Source organism: Thamnophis elegans, chromosome 3, assembly GCF_009769535.1.
Source record: "Thamnophis elegans isolate rThaEle1 chromosome 3, rThaEle1.pri, whole genome shotgun sequence".
Taxonomy (NCBI): domain Eukaryota; kingdom Metazoa; phylum Chordata; class Lepidosauria; order Squamata; family Colubridae; genus Thamnophis; species Thamnophis elegans.
The window spans coordinates 74,381,117-74,404,900 of NC_045543.1; the positions used below are offsets into that span (position 1 = coordinate 74,381,117).

The 23,784-nt window shown below is 37.6% G+C and overlaps 1 protein-coding gene across 5 annotated transcripts in view; it reads right to left on the reverse strand.

The window, feature by feature from the left end:
* Positions 1–439: 439 nt before the first annotated feature.
* Positions 440–23,784, reverse strand: part of KDM4C (lysine demethylase 4C) — a 240,010-nt gene continuing 216,665 nt past the window's right edge. For all 5 annotated transcript variants that reach the window (XM_032213186.1, XM_032213188.1, XM_032213185.1 and 2 more), the window contains 4 exons: positions 21,211–21,381; positions 7,195–7,314; positions 3,149–3,241; positions 440–1,503 (listed from right to left, as the gene is read on the reverse strand). In XM_032213186.1, the coding sequence (XP_032069077.1) occupies positions 1,327–1,503; positions 3,149–3,241; positions 7,195–7,314; positions 21,211–21,381 (561 nt within the window). In that variant the 3' untranslated portion in view covers positions 440–1,326. The remainder of the gene's footprint in view (positions 1,504–3,148; positions 3,242–7,194; positions 7,315–21,210; positions 21,382–23,784) is intronic.

Below are 23,784 nucleotides of genomic sequence, written 5' to 3' on the forward strand. Positions count from 1 at the left end.
AAAGTGATTCATATTGTTAACTCAGTAATTGCTAAATTAACTCTCTAATTAGGAAGAATATGACTTCTTTGGTCTACATATAAGAAGATGGTTACAGGATATATATGGAAAGAATTAGGACTGAAAAACTGATTAAAATAATTTTAAAACTTATTGCATGATGATAAAGGCAAGAAACGATACTTTTCTGCTACTGCGACATTAGCAAAATGGTATCCTGGCAGAGCCATTTGGGATGGTGAACTCTTGGAATCTTGTAGTTTGAATTTTGCTGATAAAATTATTTCTGTCTGTTCTGATTGTTTATTCCATACCAAAAGTTAAATTTGTAAAGGTAATAAGCTGTCTTAGTAATTATATAAGTTATTTTGAAAGATGTAAAGACCACCAATGTTTTGATTGCTCTCTAGAAGTTATATAACACATATTGCAACTCTAATAAGCAAAGAGACATTATTTATTTATTTCAAACACTATTACATTTGCAGACTATTATTTATAAAGGGAAGACAAAATTATTTTTCTATATTACATTAATTCAAAACTGGCCTGCTAAGCAAAGATATGTAAACTGTAATTTTATAAACACAATGAGGCATTTATTGTACAAATTGCTCTTTCCCCAAGAACATCTTGAAAAAAAGTTTAAAAATAGATGCCAAAAATATCCCCCTTTAAATATACACGCCCATTCCATTCCTAAAGATATCCTTCATTAAAAACACCTGTCTTTTATTAACACCCCCTCCCAAATCCCATGTTAACTTAAACCTAGCCAAAGAGTACTACTAGTAGTACTGTAAGTAGTAAAGGCATAAATAGTGTGAAAAGCCCTGTGCAAAGTGATGAGCAGCACAGTACTTACAGATCGTAATGCTCTTTATACTTGCATTTGTTTTAGCGAATGCTGTAGAAAGCTAAAACTGGTGGAACTTGTACAAATTATTTGGGGGTGGAGATTCCTATCTAGATAGGTAATTTTTAAATATCAGGGAATTGAGGCAAAACACTCACTGACTGTCACTTTTACTCCTGCTAGTCAGTAGGGTTTCAAAACTGAGGTTGATCAACACAAATTGATTCAAATGTTTAATAAAGTAAGTCCACATTGGAGCCCTAGATCAAGACATTTCAAAGGGTTCCAAATACTTTGGAGAAAACTTCTTGATATACATGTATTTAATGCATTTAACCACTAGGTAGACACCTGAATGAATAAGAGAACACATCTTCAAAAATTTTACATTTGTTTTTCTTTGCCCAGCAGGGAATACATTCATGCTCTTCATACCCCAAGAGAAAGTGAATTTGAAATCTTTCCTTTTTTTATAGTCCTTTTTGGCACTTCTTTTGGAATGAGGCTTTCAGGAAACTGCGGTAGCCGGGGTCATCCACGTACTCATTCTTAAATCTGGAGCTCAATACCCGCTGCCTTTTCTTTTGTCCTTGGATAATATCGGCACCATAGAACGTATCTTCAAACCTCATATCAGAAGCTGTAGACTAAAAACAGAGATTAAGAATATATTTCAACTTTAGAAAGCCCATCATGGGGGGGGGGGGGGAGGATTCTGCCTTGGTATAAAAGAAATCTATTTAATATAAATCCTGTACACCACTTATAGGGGAAAACCTTTCACATTTAATGGCCACAGTCTATCTTCACTCCAATGTTAGGTATATTCTACAGAGTCAGTAATGATATGGCACAGCCAAGGTCATACAGTGCATATTTTAATACCAGGTGGTGTTTTTTTTTTTTAAAAAAAATCTAGAACAAATATTGAATCTGAAGTGCTAATAGGTCTTTTGATGAACAATTATTGGATTCCTTTTGCACTCACAAATATACACAATATACAACTTACTCCCTCATTCCAACCCTCCCTTCCACCCTGCCCTGCCTTTTCTTTTCTTTTCTTTTCTTTTCTAACTAATATATTTATTTCTCTGTTCCAAAGTTATCTTTCCTATACTGGCAATATATTAGTTTCTTAGTTGTTGAAACACACAGACTATAAATACCACCAATTAATGTAAGAGTAATTCCTATTTGATATCTTTCTTTCTGGGAATCTGCTCTCACAATTTCACTGTACACACAAAGAAAAAGCTTTTCTGAGTCTTTTGCTGCTTTGAAAATATTGTTGCTATCTAGGAAATTCTCTATTTTTATTATTATGAATATCTAAGTTATGGATTTGTCTAAAACTTTACAAGATGTATGTTTGGACAAAAATATCACCATATTTTGTTCCTAAAAGAATACTTTGCCTGCTGTAATCTTACCCAAAATATTGCTTTGTAGCAGAGATGGAACACAGTTCATCTCTAGAAATAGATAAGAAATGTGTTTTGACAAATATAAGCAATCTACAAATTTGATCAATCCATCCACACCATGTTACAGAAGTGGTTGTAAAACCTGCGTATTCATGTGCTTTCTACCTTATAGCAAATACATTTTTATGCACACTCTCAAATTTATAAATTGATACAGAAACAACCTGGCAACAATTATGTTGATGGTAAAATGCATTGTTGAGAAAAGCAATCAAGCCAGTACCCTTACCCTATGCCCTAGTCCAAGGTATTGGAGGAGAACCAGAAAGCTGGAGAACTATTTGTTTTACAACAGGTGTATGTAAGAAAAGCCAATTTATAGCTGAGAGTTTAGCTACAATTAGATAAATTGGGGTTAGCTTTAACAAGAAGTACTGTATGGCCAGTTTGTTTCTGATACAGAAATGCCAACTTCCTTTTCGTATTTTGTGTGTGTGTGTGTGTGTGTGTGTGTGTGTGTGTGTGTAGGTAGGTAGGTAGGTAGGTAGGTAGGTAGGTAGGTAAGTAGGTAGATGGTAGGTAGGTAGGTAGGTAGGTAGGTAGGTAGGTAGGTAGGTAGGTAGATAGATAGATAGATAGATAGATAGATAGATAGATAGATAGATAGATAGATAGATAGATAGATAGATAGATAGATATAGTAAATATCAGTAGGATGCTGGTCACAGGAAACTAAACTATATATTCGTATAAGACCTCAGGAATTTTGAGGCACATAATTTTATAGTGTAAATAAGCAATATGGCAAATTTTGTGAAATTTTGTCCAGATTTGTGGTTCTAACACTTTCCTTGCCAATACTTACAAAGCGGGCTCTCACTCTTTTGGGTAATTCTTCATCAAGAGTGTAAAGTTCTTCTCTTTTTGTTGCTATCTGGGAGCCATCTTCAAATTCTACCTGATGGTAAAATGAATTAATGAAATAATTATTAACTGTTATTTTCACCTGGCAGCATAGCTAACGAAATATTTCAGCTGTTTGTATGCAGGATAAAATCCCCTGGAGTTAAACAATTGCGTAAAGAAATACTATAAAGGAAAGGTCAAGGCATTAAAATTAAAGGCTTTTTTAAAAGTGCAATAAGCAGTTAAGAAAAAGTGATAACATATTTTGTTATTTCTAAATTGTGCCAAAATGCTGAATGATTTTGTAAGTCACATCTAAAAGATTTATTTCATTATCTGGGCACATCTTTTCACTTTTTGGGGCAACACAAATGCCACAATAACAAGAATTGAAAGTGATAGAAAGGGAAGGAAAAGTCTCCTGCAGGTCCCCATTTGGAAAGGCCATCACTGGACCCCTATATCCTGGGCAATTATCATCTTATCTCAAACCCCCCACTGTGGAGAAAGTTGTTGAGAGTGTGGTTGGATATTAGTTGCTGAAAATCTTGGACAAACGGATTATCTGGGTAGGGTTTAGTTTCAAGCCAGGGTAATAGTAGAGATTCAGCACTGATTACACTGGGCCTGACCTGTGGCAGAGTCAGGATGGAGGTGGGGCATCTATCCTCATGCTCTTGATCTCTCAACAGCTTTTGTTACTGACAAAAGCTTACCTTCTGGATCAGCTGTGGGTAAGAAACACTGTGATGCAGTGGCTCATCTCCTTCCTCAGCGGTCAGTTCTTGTCGGTATTGACAGATGAGGAAAGGTAATGCCCATGGCTTCTCACTCGAGGGATGCCTCAAGTTCTGCTTTATTTTAGCATCTACATGAAACTGCTGGGTGAAGTTATCTGCTAGTTTAGAGTTCAGTATCATCAGTAGGTAGATGTAAAGAGTAAGGAAGGCAGCCTTGAGTACACTAGACCAACTGTATAATTATTGTGCCCCAACAAATGAGGTAAAAATGCTAGACAGCATATGAGCAATGACTTTATAAAACTTTTCAATGGAAAGTTTGATTAGACTTGTCCTGCTTGTTTGTGCTTTTTTAGTTTATGAATAAAAAATACAGACATCTCTAAAAGTTGGGAGGAAACTTTAGATTGCCAAAGCCATCTTTAGATTGCCAAAGCCAAGCAAGAAGTGTGCACCAAAAACTGGGAACATCTCTGAAACAAATAACTATTAAAAGGGGAAGTTTTAGTGAATTGTTTTATCGAAGATTGTCACTATAGGACTTTTCTCTAAGCTTATTAAAAGGATCAGAATTTCAGTTCCTCCATTTTATGAAAATTCTCAAGCCTAGAGTAAGAATCTCTTGTGCTTCTAAGAAAGAATGTAATTCTGGGACACTTTCCAAGTGCATTGAGTATGGTTTAGCCAGAATGAATGAATAGGTCCAAGTTGGCATGTCTATTCAGGTTTACAGCAAGAATAATATACAAAGTTGAATCAGTGGATAACTAGAAGTTGGGCTAAGAGCAAAACACACAAGGAAATATCTAGTCTGTCAGACCTCCTTAGTAGAAGCAGAAGTAGTGGCCAGAAAACATGTAAAAGAGAACTTCTCTTCACCACATAATATCTGACCCAAGGGCTTGGATCTCTGTTCCAAAAAAGCATCTGACCTAAATGTAGAAGTCATGACTGGTAGTATAAAATTTTCTTAGCACAACATCTTTAAATCCTGAGCAGTGGAGCTAGCAGTTGACTGCATAAGAAAACATATATTTGCTGGCTGTACATGGAAGTTTTCCATCACAAATGCCAAAGCCCACAAACAGTTATGCAGCATATTAAAACAGCTTGATGCATTTTCCTCCAATTTTCCAAGTGATAAGCATTAATCTTTCTGTTTTCAAGGTTGTGGAAGACTTATGTCAAAAGGAAGAAGGTATGAGTGACACTAAAGGAAATGCCCGTTAACAGAATCTGATGGAACATCTTTAAAATAGTCTGTTGAGAAGATGAAAAGCTTTATCATGCTTAGGTTTAGATCTAATCCAGTATGAACCTCTTTAGCAGAAAATGAAAAAGGGAATGTAGCTAGGTGTAGGGAATGCTAAATTGCTTTGCTGCTGCTGCCGCATTAGTTGTACCTTTTAAAAGTTCTAAATTATTTGATTCCACTTTTTAATGGACAGACATGGGAATTTGTGCATCTACAATTATTTTGTATTACTAGCCAAATTAATTTTTAAAAGTTCAATGATCCTATTAAATTAATTAAATTTTATTTTAAAAAATTCACACAAAAAACTTCTACAGGAAAATGTAAATCCTATTCAAATTTATCTAAAGGATATATGAGAAGAATGATTCAAATTATATTGACTAGCTCCGTTCTTAACCTCAATGTAATGTTAGCAGCAGACTTAATTTTTTTATTGTTTAGTGTTGCATTTTGTCTCATCTTATATGCAATACAGTACACATAGAGGTCTTTCATCCATACATCAACCTGATGAAATATGGCAAGTGGAGAAAAAAATAGCATAAAGTAAATTTTCTAGGCAAGTAAGATTAACCTGGTTCTCCTTAGCTAAAGCTCAATATACTATTCTAGCTATCCCCTAGTAAGCTAGTTTTTGTATGTTTGTATACACAAGACTCCTGGCGACCTTCTTGACTAATCAATGCACTTTTCTACGCAAACAAATCTGAATTGTTTTGCCATTACCTTCTTTCCAGGGCTGAGTGAAAGTGATTGGCCCAAAGCCACCCAGTTATAAGGGTCTCCAACTTTCTAGCCTTATGGGTTAACCAAACTGGATCTCCGGTAAGCCACAATGTAATTCATTATATTCTCTCTGATTTCATAGAAAATTATTAAATGGGCCTGAGATTTTCTGCAGTTATTTCAGAATAATTAGAAATTCTTAGTAAACAACTCAGTTTTGAAAATGTAACATTAGTCATAGTGGATGAAACAGAAGCAACTACAGTACATTTTTGTACTGTACATTTTTAATCTTCCATTAAGGATTCAGTCATACATGTGCCACTACTGTTACTTAAAAATAAATTGGAAAATAACTCCCAATTGTTGAGGTCTAATAACAAGCAACAGTTATTCAGCAGGATTTAATATAGAGAATGTTAATATATTCCCAATGAGTCCAAATCTGAATTAGGATTTATTTGCAACTGTAAACCACCAAGTTTGTCAATCACTGTCCATATTAATTGATATCAGCCTCAAGAGAGATACACACATAACAACATAAAACCACTACCACAATATGGTGTCAGTTACATTTGCTATTTAGCTCTCTCTATTTGCTTTTCTTATATTAGAACATAATTAATTAGTGGTTTAATTGGAATTTCTGCAAAATATTTGATTAGTACACAGAAATTTAGTCACTGTCATAAGCTCACACATGCCAAAAGACTGTGTTAGAAAAATGATAATGAGCTAATGTTTGGGCTTATATTTTTCCTACAAAATTCAACTCTCTATCTTTCTGAAAGTCATGGCAGCCATGTTTTCAAAAGTCATTAAAGTTTGTTAAATATATTCTTTTTAATCCTATAGTATCTAGAATCTACATGTTTTAAAAAATTACTTATGGAGTTGCATAGATGTGTAAATAAATCTTTCTTGGATGTTTAACACTAAGTTACTGGCTGTATTAAGATTGCTATTACATAAATATAAACATATAATTATACTAGTAACAGTGTATGTTATACACTGTGTGTTGGTTTTACAGCTGAATTCCAACACTGACACATGGACAAAGTGATGAAAATTTAACAGAAATGGATAGGAGTTAGACAAAATTCCTCTGAATCTCCTTTAGAATTTTGGGCAGAATATCTAAATATTAGAATAAATTTCTATGACTTATTGATGAATATTTTCTCCATGAAAGACTACCTTTCCTACCACTGTAAGCAACTGTCAACATAATCCTAAATATATAATGAGTATCTTGGAATAATAAATGAAACTTACATTGTACATATATGCTACATTGGTTCCAAAATATTTTGCACCATAAAGTTTTCCATCTGGCCATTTTACTTGAACAACTTCTCCCTCTGCAGGTGGGCCAAGCTTCAGGCAGTCTCTGCTCTATTTGAAAAGAAAAGAAAACCATGTTCAATCAGTAACTTAAATAATAACTTTTGAAAAACACAGGAACCAAGAAGTTATTCTTGTTTTTATCATAGTAACTTATACGCTTCTCTTAAAAAATGGAAGTCCGTCCCAAACAGCATATATGAAAAGTCCAAAAAGCACAGATATTGGTGATCTTGTCTGAAAATGTAATCAAAGGGATAGATATTGTCATAGCGCAAGGGAGGGGACTATGGCTACAGAGGAGGTTTCTTAAAGCTAACAAAATGTACTTGCTCAGAATCTACGAGAGAAAGTAGTTCCAGTTTGTAAAAAAATTTCTGCCTGTCTGTCTGTCTTATCAATCAATCAAATATGTATAGCTGCCCATATAAATAAAGTGGTCCATACAACAAACAAATAAAACATCAAATATAAAAATAACACATATAAAAATATAAAACCCACATTAAAAAATAAATATTATAAATATGCAAATTCTAGACAAAAAGAGGATAAAAATAAGTACCTCAGCAATAGAGCCATCTAAGCAAGTCTCCAGTTCTCAGGGAGGTATGATAACTTAACCTGGTCTTAAGGGGCTTCAGAATGACAAAAAGATGGAACTAATTTAATCGGGGGGGGGGGTTCCATAAGGTGGCTGCCACAACAGAAAAGGCACATTTCCTGGAACTTAAAAAATGTAGGTCCCTAGTTAATGGTACTCACAACATATCTTTGCTACCGGATCTAATAAGGCAGGCTGATGTACCTGAGGAGGGGCAGTCCCTCAGACAGTGTAGAGCAGAGTTCTCCAACCTTTCCAATTTTGCGGACCAGCGAGAGGAGGGGAGACGGGATGGTTCTGTGTGAGTGGGTGGCAAACACATGCATACAGTTTCATTTGCACAAGCAGCGTATATGTGCACCTGCCGCTCATGCAAATGGAGCGTGCTTGGCCTCTGCTTGTAGCCCCATGCTAAGAAGATTAAAACCGGCACTTTGAATTGGACCCAAAACCAAACAGGCAACCAATGTGACTTGTGGAGCAGAGGTGCACGCCGGAGCACCAGAAACCCAAAGACCAGCTGGCTGGCGCGCACATGACTGGTTTTTGGGGCCGTTTTCAGGCTGTTTTTCAGGCTGTTTTTGGTCTGAAAAACAACTTTCTTTTGGCCATTTTTCAGGCCATTTTCCGGGACTCTGGTACCCATAAACACCAGCTGGCCAATGCACTTGTGCACTCTGGAAACCAGAAGAGCAGCTGGAAATGGCACGCATGCCCACAGAGAGGGCTCTGCATGCTACCTCTGGCACACGTGCCATAAATTCGCCATCATGGACCTAGGCAGTCTCTCCCTCTCACACTCTTACTTCCATTAGTGGATCTCCTGATAAGTTGTGAGCAACTTCCTGATGAGTTGGAGATTGCAACTTTGATTCTTGATCTGATAGTGGCTGCAGGAACTTTTTCATGGAGATATTAACGGCATGAAAAAAAAAATTTTTTAAATGATTTTGGTGGAGTGCAAATAGTATTGTATCTACTATAGGCATAGTATACCCATTCCCAACCTTATTTTACCAATTTATCCCAAATATCACAATTTGACTATCATGCTATTAGATTCTGAGTTAATCTTGGGGAGCACAAATGTACTGCTGGAAGGGGTGGGGGAAGGGGTGGCATTAATCATGGGATGTCCATTTCTGCCTTATGCTTTTCTGAGCATTTTTTATTCTTCATTTTATTCCTGATTATTTCTACTGCTCTTAGTAGAGCAATCCATCAAGATCTCTAAATCAGTATAGTTAAAAGGAAGCTCAATTTCAAAAGGATAATATCAGATACTAGGAACAAATGACAATACACTGCTATTCATTTCTTTGAGAGAGTCCAAAGACATCTGACTGGCTCCTGTGGAAAACAAAATGCTGGACAAGACAGATCTTTAGTTGGAGGCATCAAGACAGTTATAGAATTATTTTTGTCCCATTATGGACATTGGAGTTTTTCACTGTTATATTGTAAGAAACATTTTTGAAGGCCAGCAAAAGGCTTACATTTTCTATGCACTATAACAAAGTAGATGAAACCTGTGAAACTAATTAAGGTTTTGAAGCTCCTTTTTATTTTTTTGCAAAAATATTTTTTGTATTACTTTTGAGTCTTGTCCAACTGACATACAGTGTCCTTGATAGGAAACTCTTCCCATCTACCCAAAATCCGCAAGCTTTTCAAAAAAATTACAAAGTATGCTGAATTTTAATTCTAGAGAACAATCAGCATACATTGTAAATTTTGTGAAAGATTTCAAGAGAACAATGCCTTCTGACTGGTTAAAATTACGTGGAAACCAAACTGATCTCTTGAATATACTTTTGGATGGATCTGAGTACTAAAAGCATATCTGCCAGAAAGAAAAATCTCCAAGCTATTCAAACAGCACAGCACAGAAACTACTACTAGTTCAATATAAACCATTCATTTTAACAGAGACACAATAGTCTTTGCTAGACGATTCTATCATGCTTTCTGATATATAAAATTAACCTACGTTATCTCAAGGAGTACTAGTTTTCATAATAAAAATATTATTGTTTCAGCAAGTATTATGCCAGTAATAGATCAGTGGGTCTGTAGCAAAAATAGATTACTGTCACATAGTTAGTATTTACTATTTAAAATCTAAGTGGGCAGAAGTGCTCCCGAGCAGACCAATAAGTTGAATGAATGGAATTCTTTGAAATAGGAAAAATATTTCTCTGAACCAAGGGTTCTAACAATACATCAAATTTGGCCCTCAAAATGAGAAATCAGGATGCCCCAATGCATCCTTTAAAAAAGTATGATATCAACAAAAGTTTTTTTTTAAAAACCCAACCACTGAGTGACAACACCATTAATAAATCGGGGGTTCTCAAACTATGCAGTGGCATGAACCACTAACATTTCAAACAGGACTGATTTGTCTCTCCATCTTGGCAGCAAATATTTAAAAGTCTGTTCTAAACAGTTCAATTTAATTAATGTTTAATTGGGAGCCTGTAGCTTAGAAAAGTAAAACTAACCAAAAAAAAAAAAAAGACTTCCATATAAAAAAATTCCTTTGAACTAGATGGCATTACTGGCTTAAAAAAGGCTAGAAAACAAGATCCTACGTACTATCCTCAGAGAACTGAAGACAAAGAGAAATAGCTTGATATCCCTCTTGAGGGTAGTTAGTGAAATTATGAGAGATTAGAGAGATTAATTGTCTAACCTCTTCCCCACTTTTTAATATTGTTAAGAAGTTATATACCAAAATAATAAAATACCGTAAGAGGCATCGGCTATAATCCTAAACTCACTTCCCACGTTATTTCTTAGTATTGGGTTGGTGTAATAAAATGTTATTCAGTCTTACTGAACTAAACAGACACAGTTAATCCATAAAACATGATTTCAACTTCTATTAAAAGAAAATGATAAAAGTTAAATTCTTCACTTGATATTAAGTTTTATTATTTTCTGTACAATTAGAGCAGGTAAGTCACTTTTCCCACATTGTCAGAAATACAGGAGTATGATTCTGAGTGGTAGTATTAGCCATCAAACCTCAACAATACACTTTTCACAAAAGATTTCCACAATTTTGGCCACTACTGTAGGTAGGTAGGTAGGTAGGTAGGTAGGTAGGTAGGTAGGTAGGTAGGTAGGTAGGTAGGTAGATAGGGTAGATGGCTAGATGGTCGGAGAGAGAAGACAGACAGACATTTACTAAAAAGTGAAGCATACAGTATGTCACCTTTTTTCCCACGCATATGAACAACAGTATTTGGAGATTCCTCTGTGTGTGCCTAAAATGTATTCATAGATATTTATTTCTCATAGTATACCAATTGCTTTCTTAGCTAAATTTTGTAAATTGCAGTTATAAAATATAAACTCACACATTTTTCAAAACCAACAAATATATATGTTTAGCTCTGAAAGAACTCCATGGAGCTGAGAACATTATTATGTTTAAACAATGTCTCAAGCTGTCTTGTTATTATACTGGCATTTTGTTCAAATATATGATCACAACAGGTCCACAATTCCAATACAAAAAAAACCAAAGATAGTAATTTTCATGTTTCATAAAATGTAGATGTATTTCAAAACTGGAAAGTAACCTTTACAAAAAAATTATTTATCATATACTTTTGCTATCACATATTTTCCTCTTTGTTTGTAGCTGATGGGGAGTTTAAAATCTTGAAAGATTAATAGTTTAATAGCAATAGCAATTAGACTTATATACCGCTTCATAGGGCTTTCAGCCCTCTCTAAGCGGTTTACAGAGTCAGCATATTGCCCCCAGCAACAATCCGGGTCCTCACTTTACCCACCTCGGAAGGATGGAAGGCTGAGTCAACCCTGAGCCGGTGAGATTTGAACAGCCGAACTGCAGAACTGCAGTCAGCTGAAGTAGCCTGCAGTGCTGCATTTAACCAGTGTGCCACCTCAGCTCTAAACACTGCCATTCTCATCTCACTAAAAGACCTTTGGGCTATTCTATTTAATGGATATGGTTTCATTAGGGTAGGCATCATTCTGTTATGGGTTTTGTGTCTTAATTTTGATTTTAAAAGAGGGAAGGAAGGAGGGAGAGAGAAGAAAAAGTATTGCTACGTTTTCGTTCAGATTGGGGGGGGGGTTCCAGATAAGAAAATATTCATTTTAGAAAAAATTGACCAAACAAACAATACATACATACATGATCTAAAATTAATTTACTGCTGTAGCTGATTTCTTTGTATTAGTACAACTAAGTCATATGGTAATACATCTTTTGTTACTGCTAAGAGTGCTACAATCTGCTAAATGTCTTTATCTGAACAATGCTATTTATTCACAGAACTGTATTGTTTAACATAAGGATATTGGATATTTTTGAGACCGGACAAAAGAAAAACACACAGGCTTTTCGAAAAATTCTCCTAGGATTCATAAAAAAGCCAATTCATTAAAATAATGTTCAGAATCACAATTTTATAAATTGAAACAGTAAACTTTTATACATACGCATGCGAGAAAGGGAGAGCAAGGGGGGAGTGATTTAAAAAAAGTATACTTCCTAATTGTGTTTTTTGTTCTTGGATTGTCCCAGAGACAAATCCTTCACCATTTGACCATGTACCAGGACCTTATCTGGGTGATCTGCCTATTCAATTTTCTGTGTAACTGCAAGGCTAACAAGGCAGACATGTAAGAGAAAGCAAGATAGAAACATAATTTTTAATTTGATTTTTATCCTGTCTTTATTTACCTCATAAGAAACTCAAGGCAGTAAGATATCAAATACTCCTTTCTCCTTCTATTTTCAACACAATAACCATAGGTAGTATGACTGGCCCAAAGTCACCCAGCTAACTTTCATGCCTAAGGCAGGACTAGAACTCATGTGTCTCCTGATTTCTAGACCAGCACCTTAACTACTACACCAGACTGGCTCTATATTAGGCTGCTTCAACATCTGCCATGGAAAGAAGACGATCCTCTGCATTAAAATACTTTTCCCCTTGTTCCCACAAACAAAAAATTAATAGACAAACAAAGTGTGGGGAAAGGAACCTAGGCACATAGTTAAAGTAAGACTTACAAACTGAGACATGTAGCTCAAATACTAGTCTATTGCAGGGGTGGGTTTCAAAAATTGTTCGAACCACCTCTGTGGGCGTGGCCTCCTTTGTGGGAGTGGCTTGCCGCCCATGTGACCGGATGGGAGTGGCTTGCCACCCATGTGACTGGATGGGAGTGGCTTGCCACCCATGTGACCGGATGGGAGTGGCTTGCCGCCCATGTGACCGGATGGGAGTGGCTTGCTGCCCATGTGACCGGATGGGAGTGTCCAAGACGATGTTATTACTAGATATTACTAATTACTAGATATTATTAATATTACTAGATCATTATTAATGCATAGATAACTGTGGGACATTACACACCCACCCACACCCACAAACTATGACAGTGCTAGGAAAACACCCAAAAAATAAAAATCCCCCCCCCCAAAAAAAGACTGCCAATGAAACCAGTTTTTTTTTTCCTAAGCCTAAGAACAGGAAAGACAAAGTCACTGGAATAAAAACCATCAAGGCAATGTGGAAAATTATAAAGGACAGGCACTCACAGAACCATCAACCACCTCAGAATTACCTAAACAAGTAAGGTGACCAGATTTTCAGATTGATAAAGAGGGACACCATTGACCGGAGGGGGGGGAGCTAGGCCGCGGCAGTTACTGCCAGCCCGCGACCTCGCTAGGGACGTCTGGTCACCTTAATTATATACATCCTCTCTCTCTCTATCCATCCATCCATCTGTCTAACTGCCTGCCTATCTAGTTATGGTATCCCTCTCCCTCTTTCCCCCTCTCTTTCTCCATCCATCTATCTGCTTGCCTACCTATCTCTCTCTCTTTCTCTCTATCCATCCGTCTATCTGCCTGCCTATCTGTCTATCTAGTTATGGTCTCTCTCTCTCTCTCCCTCTCCCTCCCTCATTATCATCTATCTCAGTGTTTCTCCACCTTTTTATAAAAATATTTTTTTTAATTTTTTTTGTTACAGACGACACATGCCCACAACAATAAAAACAAAACAAAACAAAAAGAAAAAAACCCATCATCACATATAGCATGTCGTTTGGTTACAAGTGTTTTAACATTTATCATTCTTATACATTTATTATTTCATTTAATAGGTTATAATATACAGTTTGGGTTGCTTTGTTTACCATCCCTTCCTCCTGTTATAACACCACCTTATTTTCCCTTTCTTTTCTCCCTCCCTTCTCTACTTTCCTCCTTCTTCCTCTCCTTCCCCTTCCTTCTTCCCTTACCTTTCTCCTACTCCTGCTCTTCCTCTTCCCCTTTCTACCCTCTCTCCCCCTCTTTCTCTCCTTTCCATCCTCCTCTCCTTACCTCTTTCTTCTTTCCCCCATCTTCCTTTCATTCTCTCCTCCTTTCTCCCTTTCTCCCAACTCCCTTTCTGGGAGTTGAAGTCCACACACTTTCAAGTCTCCAAGGTGGAGAAAGACTGATCTATCTAATTAATATAATTATTTCTCCCTCTCTTTTTCACTCTCTTTCCAGCGCATACACGCAAATGCATAGGGCAGCCCACCTCACACACAGGTAACTCCGGGCGGCTTACGGGAAGAGGACAGCTCACCCACGCGGGGGGGGGGGCAGGATTTCGCCAAGAAAAGTTAACTTTCCTGCGAAAGGGGCCGGCAGCCTCTCAGCTCTTCCCGGCCGGGAAGACCTCCCCCCACTTCCACTCCTGCGACCCTCCTCCCGCCTCCTCGGAGCTTCAAGCAAGCTAACTGGGAAGGCCGGGGAAGAAGAAGAAACGGCAGCGCGAGGTCAGCGGTCCTTGGGGGCGCGGCGGAAGCCCTGCAAAAGTGCTCCTTTCCCGGCTCGGCTACCATTGCTGCTGCTGCGGGCGGAAGGAGAGGAGGAGGAGGAAGAAAATAAAGCGGCGGGATGGTCCCTGCAGCCGCCGACGCGGGAAAGGTGCGCTTTGACAGCCCTGCCAAAGCGCTCCTTTCCCGGCTCGGCTGCCATTGCTGCTGCTGCGGGCGGAAGGAGAGGAGGAGGAGGAAGAAAATAAAGCGGCGGGATGGTCCCTGCAGCCGCCAACGCGGGAAAGGTGCGCTTTGACAGCCCTGCCAAAGCGCTCCTTTCCCGGCTCGGCTGCCATTGCTGCTGCTGCGGGCGGAAGGAGAGGAGGAGGAGGAAGAAAATAAAGCGGCGGGATGGTCCCTGCAGCCGCCGACGTGGGAAAGGTGCGCTTTGACAGCCCTGCCAAAGCGCTCCTTTCCCGGCTCGGCTGCCATTGCTGCTGCTGCGGGCGGAAGGAGAGGAGGAGGAGGAAGAAAATAAAGCGGCGGGATGGTCCCTGCAGCCGCCAACGCGGGAAAGGTGCGCTTTGACAGCCCTGCCAAAGCGCTCCTTTCCCGGCTCGGCTGCCATTGCTGCTGCTGCGGGCGGAAGGAGAGGAGGAGGAGGAAGAAAATAAAGCGGCGGGATGGTCCCTGCAGCCGCCGACGCGGGAAAGGTGCGCTTTGACAGCCCTGCCAAAGCGCTCCTTTCCCGGCTCGGCTGCCATTGCTGCTGCTGCGGGCGGAAGGAGAGGAGGAGGAGGAAGAAAATAAAGCGGCGGGATGGTCCCTGCAGCCGCCGACGCGGGAAAGGTGCGCTTTGACAGCCCTGCCAAAGCGCTCCTTTCCCGGCTCGGCTACCATTGCTGCTGCTGCGGGCGGAAGGAGAGGAGGAGGAGGAAGAAAATAAAGCGGTGGGGTGGTCCCTGCAGCCGCCGAGGCGGGAGAGGTGCGCTTTGACAGGGCTTCCTCTCCGGAGAGGCGTTTTTTAAAAAGAAAAACCCTGCAGGCACCCAGCGACAGGGGCTAGGAGCTAGGAACCCGGAAGTTAATTACTTCCGGGTTCACTGACGAACCGGATCGCAAGAACCGGTAGGAACCCACCCCTATAATGGCTCAATAAACATAGGTTCTCTAGGTAGCCTGTGTAATTTCTCTTCCTGAACATAATGGTGTCCCTGCCTAAATTAGTTCTTAACCAGTGTGTTGAATTCTAGATTGTATTAAGATATCATAGTATACACAAGCTTGATAGACAGAAAAGTTAAAATGCTACTTATGATTATGGAGATGCTGGATGGTGGGTTTCAATTCAAAGAGAATCCCAAATGTATTTAATTTTAAAATAAACTGCTTTTGTTTGATTAAAATATATATTTATTTTAAGGGCAACATCACTATGATAAAATATTTAGAAACAAGTACCAATTTATTAATAATGTATTTAGTAAAATAATTAAGAATCAGATAACCACAATGATACTACTGTTTAAGTTCTCACATATTGTTTCTTAAGATCACATTCAATTAAAATTACATTTTTATCGGCAAATTTTAAATCTAAATTTGTCTTTGTTTTAGATTTTTAAAAACCCATCACTTCCTGAATATTCATTTGAGATTTACAATCTAATCAACATGGCTATCTCGCTGATTACACACTGTTTGACACTCTCCAGTCGTGAAAAGTACAGCAGCTACCTATTAAGTTCAATAGTATAGCTTAAGCCAAAATTTTCATCCCACATATTTCTCTTGTTATTAATATGAAGACAAAGGCATTAAATAGTAACTATAAGCCTAAAAGAAATATTAATATTGAATTATTTCAACCAGCCCTACTAACTATAGTTGCCTCTCTATTAATATACACTTCCAAATGCCTTCTAGGGAAAACATACTGCCTCACTTGTGTTCCTATAATCAAGGAATATAAAGTTTAATATCCTTAAACCTCTTCTTTCACCTTGCAATCTCATCAATAGTAGCTGGTCTCACATTAATGCAGTTGTGAACTAAACTGAAATTGTGCAGTGGCTTGAACACATAAAAAGCATTTGGTATCATTGTGAGCTAGCCAAACAGGAAAACAGATTAGAGAAATAGCTTTTTCAATAGCAGCAACATTGCTTTTGCACAAAGTTTGATAAATAAGTCTTCCCTGATATGCACATTGCATGGATTAGGAAAGCAGTTTAAAAAAAAAAATCTTCTCCATTATTGAAGCTACAGGTATATTATCTAATGAAAAACACCCAAAGATTTCTCCAAGGAATCTAAAAGTTCTTTGGTGTTTCCTTCAAACAATTTATATGTTGTTCTTTTACTATCTGAGAAGCACTGAGGCATATCTAGCCCTGATTACATTTTTTTCTTACCTCCAAATCCCACTATCCCACTTGGATGGCAAGTAGTTTTTATTCTCTCCCACAATTCAAGTTTTGATGCAGATGTAAACAAAAGAGAAGTTTCTGTAAGATGTATATTCCCGCATATGTCATATCTAGATGCTCCTTAATAAAGCACCTTCAGTCATTAATGACATTTTGTAGCATTTCTGCATGGCTTCATTTATTACCACTGGGATAGGAATAGTTAAATCCATCTGACACTCCTTTGAAAATATCCCATTTTAAGGGTTATACTTCCAAAAAGGCATCAGACCACTTATAAATAAGGACTTAGCAGGGAAGACAGGATAATCTTTACTAATAACGTTTGAAGGGCAAGTTTGCTTCCTGAAAAACAGTAGAGGAGAGGTCATAACAAAGACCCCTATAAGAAATGTGATGCCTTTTCTCAATATGCCTTGCTCTCAAACAGAACCTTTCTTCCTACTATACTTCAGTCTATTGACCCAAAAACTGGAAACAAAGATCATAGCAAATCTCACTCTTTTTCAATGTGTTAATTTCAGGACTCTAGTTTTTCTACACAAATCATATTCTTTTTTTTTTTTTTAGAATTTTTTTTATTGTTTTAGTTAAACAAAAAGACAGGAAAAAAATAATCTTTCGTTACATCTTGTTGAAAGCGTATCGATTGGTTACAAATATATTCCGTGCGTTTCTTCCACAATCCTTACATATGTTTCATTCAAATCAGGTTGTACATTTTAAGTCAAGAAAGAAGTGTTATATATTTTACTATCTCTGTACCATAGTTCTCATTTAGTTACCATTGTTTAAACATGTTTTTATCTAGAACCATTTATATTAAAAGACACAACCACCTATTGGCATTCATTTGCAATTTCAATAGATCTCCAATAACATTGCACCTTTATAACATATTCTAAAATTAATTCGGTTAAGCAAGATATCTAAATGTTCCCCCCGCCCTGTAACACACCTGTATGTATCATTAATTATTGTCCATTAACATTTCATTGTTATTATTGTAGTTAACTAAAAGTTATTTACTGTTTATCTCACCTCTCCTCTCCAGGCCCACACAATATTATAACTTTATAGCCATCTTTAAACAATGATTTGTTAATAAGATTTATAGGACTTTTCCCTCAATCCCAAATTAGTTAATTACGTGCTAAGAAAATAAACATTAGACATCTAAGACAATCTAAGAGATATTAACATTTCTACTTGACAATCACCCAAAATATACATTAGCATTTCTATGGCCTGGTTATTTATCCTAACTAAGGTTATTATTTCTCTATTAGTATCATAGTAAATTTATGTTAATGAATAAACATTCAATAATAATCTAGAACAGTCTATAAGGTACTAAAATCTCTACTTAATAATCATCAATAGTTAACCAGCTTTTTTCCATCAATTAGCATTATTAACCAGTATCTTTCCAGTAACAAAATGGTCTTTCCTCTCTCACCAGCTGTTGTGTCGATTCTCTTCCCAGGACCTTACCAGGGTTTGAGACTTCTCTCCGCACCGTGAAGCTTAAACGATCTGTCATGTGGTTTTGTTGCCCTTGAGTTGTTATTAGTGTAAGCTTAACTTTGGTTGTCAGGTTTATTTCTGAATAGATTTGTCTTATTAACTCCATCTTTTTCGCTCTTTCTTTTTCTCCTACATCTTGGAGTTTGGGGTGGAGCACTAAATTACCAAAGTCACTTTTCCAGCTTCCCTTCTTTCCACCTTCACTCACATTTATTCTATTAATAAGTTCATCTGAGTTCTTATTTTCATTTGCTTCTTTAATTTCTGGGGCTGCAACCCCATCATCTTTTTTTTGTGTGATACCCCATTTTCTGTCCCATTTCTTATCAAATCTCTCGAGTCCTTCTGAGAAGTTTTGAAGTCCAACCAAATGTTTTGAATTATCAAGTTTTCTTCGTCTGAATATTGCTCCATTTTTTAGAGTAAGGGAAATATAAAGAAAAAGCAAGGAGAAGAATTTGGTACTATCTGCCACTCTAGCCTGTCACAGATTTTGAAGAATATATCTATTTTTATTTTAATCTTAAGCAAATGTTCTTTTATGGTTTTCAAAGAAGAAGGGTTCTAAAGTTTTTCTTTCCTTTTCCAATTCTTGCCAAAATATTTTTTCACACACACCAGCAGAACACTATTTGTGACCTTGGGTCTTTATCAGGTTTTAAAAAGAAGTTCCAAACCTTTCTGTTGCACAGTCAGTGTAGTCAGATAAGAGTAAACAAAGGATACATTGTTACGACAGCAGAAGAAAAAAAGCTTCAGACTTGGGCTTCCAAGTGGCAGATTCAACTATTTTAAAACCTTTTTCCTTAAGTATATTTAATATGATATTGTAACAAGTAGCAGAAGAAATTTATTAAAGTAAAAAGAATTTTAATTTAAGCCAAAAAAATTAAAGTAGTAAAGGGAAATAGAGAAAAAAAGATCCCTTCACCTCAAGCAGAAAAAAAAGGAAACGTTGCAATCACTTCAAACTACAAAAGATCATTACAGGCAAGAGCAAAAAACTTTCTAAGGCAGTCCAATAGGGATTAAATACGCCGCTTTGTTCTTGCTTTAAAGGACTAATTTAGATTAAGAAGAGAGTTTCTTAGGGCAATCTTCTAAAAGAAAAGGAAAAAAAACCCTCACCAGATGGAAACACTTTCATTTCTCTCTTTCTCGAGCCGTCTCCAACTATGTCAGCCGGGGGGGACTGCCTGTTGCTGCCGGTTGGAAGCGCTTCCTTTGGGTCGATCAGGGACTTTGCGATGTCCCTGCGACCAGCAAGATCTTGTCTTCCCAGTCACTGTCTCTTCAGGGTGGTTTAGGTCCTGCCGGACCGTCCAGGGGCAAAAGTGTCATCGGCGGATTCGGACAGTCGAATCCGCACAATGTAACGTTGCAATATTGGTTCCTCCTCCCACAAATCATATTCTTAAGGTGCTATATTTCCAGTGTATATTTTATGTTTGCAATTAATAAAAAAAAGGCATGGCTAACCCTTCTTTATCCCTTTATAATCACTGTTAAATTAGTGCACTGGGACCAAATAAATGCTTACATTCATCTTCATCATGCATCAATCTTTCTGCTTCAAAAAATGTATATATTTTGTGATTCTTCATTTTCAATACATCTAATTTTTCCCATAATTCCAGTTTAAAAATTGATCACCACATTTATGTTTCTGGGCTGCCAATTCTACAGAATTCAAGGGCAGTGTAGTGCAATTGTTAACATATTAGACTAAGAATACAAGACCCAAGTTCTCATCCAATGTTTCTCAACCTCACTAGCTTTAAGATAAGTGGACTTCAACTTCCATGCTGGTTGGAGAATTCTGGGACTTGAAGTTCACACATCTTAAAGTTGCTTAGCTAAGACATTATTCTAGGCTACCCTCAGTCATGGATACTCAATTATCAGTCATGTTCTCTTAGCCAGTCTACCTTTCAGAAGTACATTTGTGGAGAAATATAGGAAGAGGGAATGTTATGCACAATATCTTGAGTTCCTATACACAAAGATAGGATATCAATGAAATAATAAATACATTTAAGGGCTTATTTGGCACTGACTCTTTCAGAATATTTTCCAAAGATATTCTACTTTCTTACAATTGTAGCCCATGGAGTTTCTTATATAAATGAAGCAACATTAGATAACAGTTTACAAATACAATAATCAAATGTGTAGGCCCAATATCTTACTCGATTCATGTGAATCATGTTGCCTGTTACATATTTTAACATTAAAGGGTTTTTTTTGTTAATTCATCAAGGAATTTTGTTATATTACCTCTCTGAGACACTACAACATGTAGAATTCCCACTCTAATATCTTTTATTAAAAACATATTTCTTATTTAATTAAAAGACTTTGGAAGATTAGTTGTTATTCATTTGGAGAAATGGTAGATACTAATTAGCACAAACAAGGTTGGGAAGCCCCTGAGAAAGTGGTAATTTTCTGCTGCAAGAAATAACAAACATGAACAGAATATTAAGTTAATTATCTCTGTTGAAAGGTCACAAAAATAGTTCAATTTTTCTGATTTACCTTTAAAAAATAAAAGAAAACATTTCTAAGATAAATACTTACTACAATATCTTCAGGGAAGGTGTCCCGACTAAAGGAGCCATCATCAAACATAACTTCATAGAAAACTTGTGATGTAACTTCTATTACTCTGCAGCTGTAATAGCGTGTATTTCTGTGTTTTGCTATGACAGTTTGCCCAACTGAGACAGCTTTCTCAAAGGGTTTGGTTTTCTTTAAAAGATTAAAACAATATAATTAGTTCAAATACTATCTCTCCCCCTAAGTTTGTTTCCCCAGGTCCTAAAGAACTCTCACGAGTTCTCAGATTGCCTCATCTAAGTCAGATCAAGACTTAAAACTTATAAAAAGTGTGCTTTATCTAAGTTACTTATAGAGATTCGCCTTTTACCTATTCACATGCACATATTTAGCTGAGATTTGTAGAGTTTAAAATATTTTACAGATACTGATAGTTCAGACCAAATGATGCCAGATTGTATAAATGTGGAATAGGGAGCATTACTTCCAAAAAAAGATATACGAAGAAGTAAAGCATTTTCACAGAGGATGGCCCAGTTCATAAAGCTGGATGAAGGAGAAGAGCTGAGTCTATGCAACATTCAGCAAAGTTTCAATTTGTGGCTTGCTCTGAATACTATGTGGCATTTGTGTTTCTAGAAATCCTCTTTTGTTTATAGTTCCCAACTATAGCACTAAATGCTCACCTGATTATTGCACAGCCATCAAATTATTTTTTTATGTAGGGGGCTCTTGTGAGCTCCTCTAAGCCAGAGGCATTTGTGAGAAGCAAGGGGTTAATCAGTGTGACAAGAGCAACAGTGTGGCATTGTGATAGAAACTGTGCTTCTTCTTCAGATGCATCCAATGTTACCCACCCATTCGAAAGGAGTAAAGTTTGAAGCATGATAATGCTGTTATCATTTTGAACAAATCAATTAAATTTTCAGAGCACTTCCACCCTATCCCATGGTTATATAGCTGAGAGTTTAAGTTGTTAAAAAAAAGAGTAAGTAGCTCCAATAAAGCTGTGATGTAATCAGCATCTTAAATGAACTCTTGAGCATTTCATCAAACAAACTTCATTCCTTATCTCTTGACCTAGCCTCTGTAGTCTTGGCATTTTCCTATTCTAATATAATAGATTAGAATGGTTTGTAACTAATGTTCCCTCTAAGCTGCGGGGGTGCGCAGCCACGCACATGGCAACAAAACACCACGCAGCAGTTTCCAACTGCCGTACAGTGATTTTTGTGAGACACCTTCCACGATAATAGGAGAGACAGCAATGTAGACAGCAATCAGTTCTAGGGCCACAAGGCAGAAGGTAGCTGAGAGAAGGGGCGTGGGGGTTGGGAGAAGGCATGGGACAGGCTCCCAGCAGCAGCTGCTCGGATTTACCTTTTGTGAGAGAGAGGGGGGAGGGAGGGAGGGAGAGTGTGTGTATCCCTCCTTCCTTCAGCCCAACACTCTCGCTGGCATCCCGGCCAGACGACAGGGACTGCAGAGGGTCTCCTCGAGTCTAGGGCAGCGATTCATTCGATGGGAAAGTTGCCTCTTGGAAGGAATGACCCGGCTTGGCTCCTGCTTCATCTCTCCTGCCTCGTCTCTCCTGCCTCTTCGCTTCTCCGTTCAGTCATTGGGCAGCAGATCGAAAGCGGGAGCCAAGCTGGATCATTCCTTCCAAGAGGCAACTTTCCCATCGAATGACTCGCTGCCCTAGACTCAAGGAGACCTTCTGCAGTCCTTCTCGCCTGGCCAGGATGCCAGCGGGAGTGTTGGGCTGAAGGAAGGAGGGATACAAGAGAGGGGGGGTGTTAGTGGGCAGACTTAGCACTTTGTTAAGTTTGTTTCTCTGTGTGTTGTGTATATATACATGTCTCCATGGATGCAATTGTGCAAGCATTTTTTTTCCTCTTTAAAATAATTTTTGGATTTCTCCTCACCAAACCTTTAAGACTGAAAGTGTTAGAGTTGAAATATAAAGAGATTGTCAATCGCCATACTGTTAGATTGATAGGCAATTATGGACTATCTTGATTATATCCTCCTTAGAAAGAATATGCTACTGTATGGTTGAGAAAAAGAGCAAACTTCCTTCCAAGGAAACCCAACAAAGTTCATAGGGAGGGTTTCTTTCTACAATGGGCTTCTTGGGTCAACAGTGAATATCAGTTATCAAAAATGTAGGTAGAAAATTAAGCAGACAATAGGCAATTACAAAAAGGGAAGCCAACTTTCTGAATTCTGTTTCTTTGCATTTAGTGACTTATAAATAGACTAATGTTCTGAAAACCTGATCTAAATTACTATATATTTTAAATAGCTGTAAAACTTTGCTGAAAAAGTTGTTCTCAGGGTATTGTGATAAATTCAATAAAAAGAAGGGAATTCTTGATGAACTTAAGGAGAAATGAGAGTATTGGATAGTAAATGGACAAATAAAATTACCAATCAAAGAGAATATTTGCACCTCAGGGTTGAAATGAGATGTTCTCTCTTACTCTTTCTTCTTCCTCTCTTCTCTGTCTCTCTCATCCTCTTTCTCTTTGTCTCTCTTCTCTTTCTCTCGCCTTCTTTTCCATTCTTCTGTGACTTTCTCTCTCCTCCCTTCTC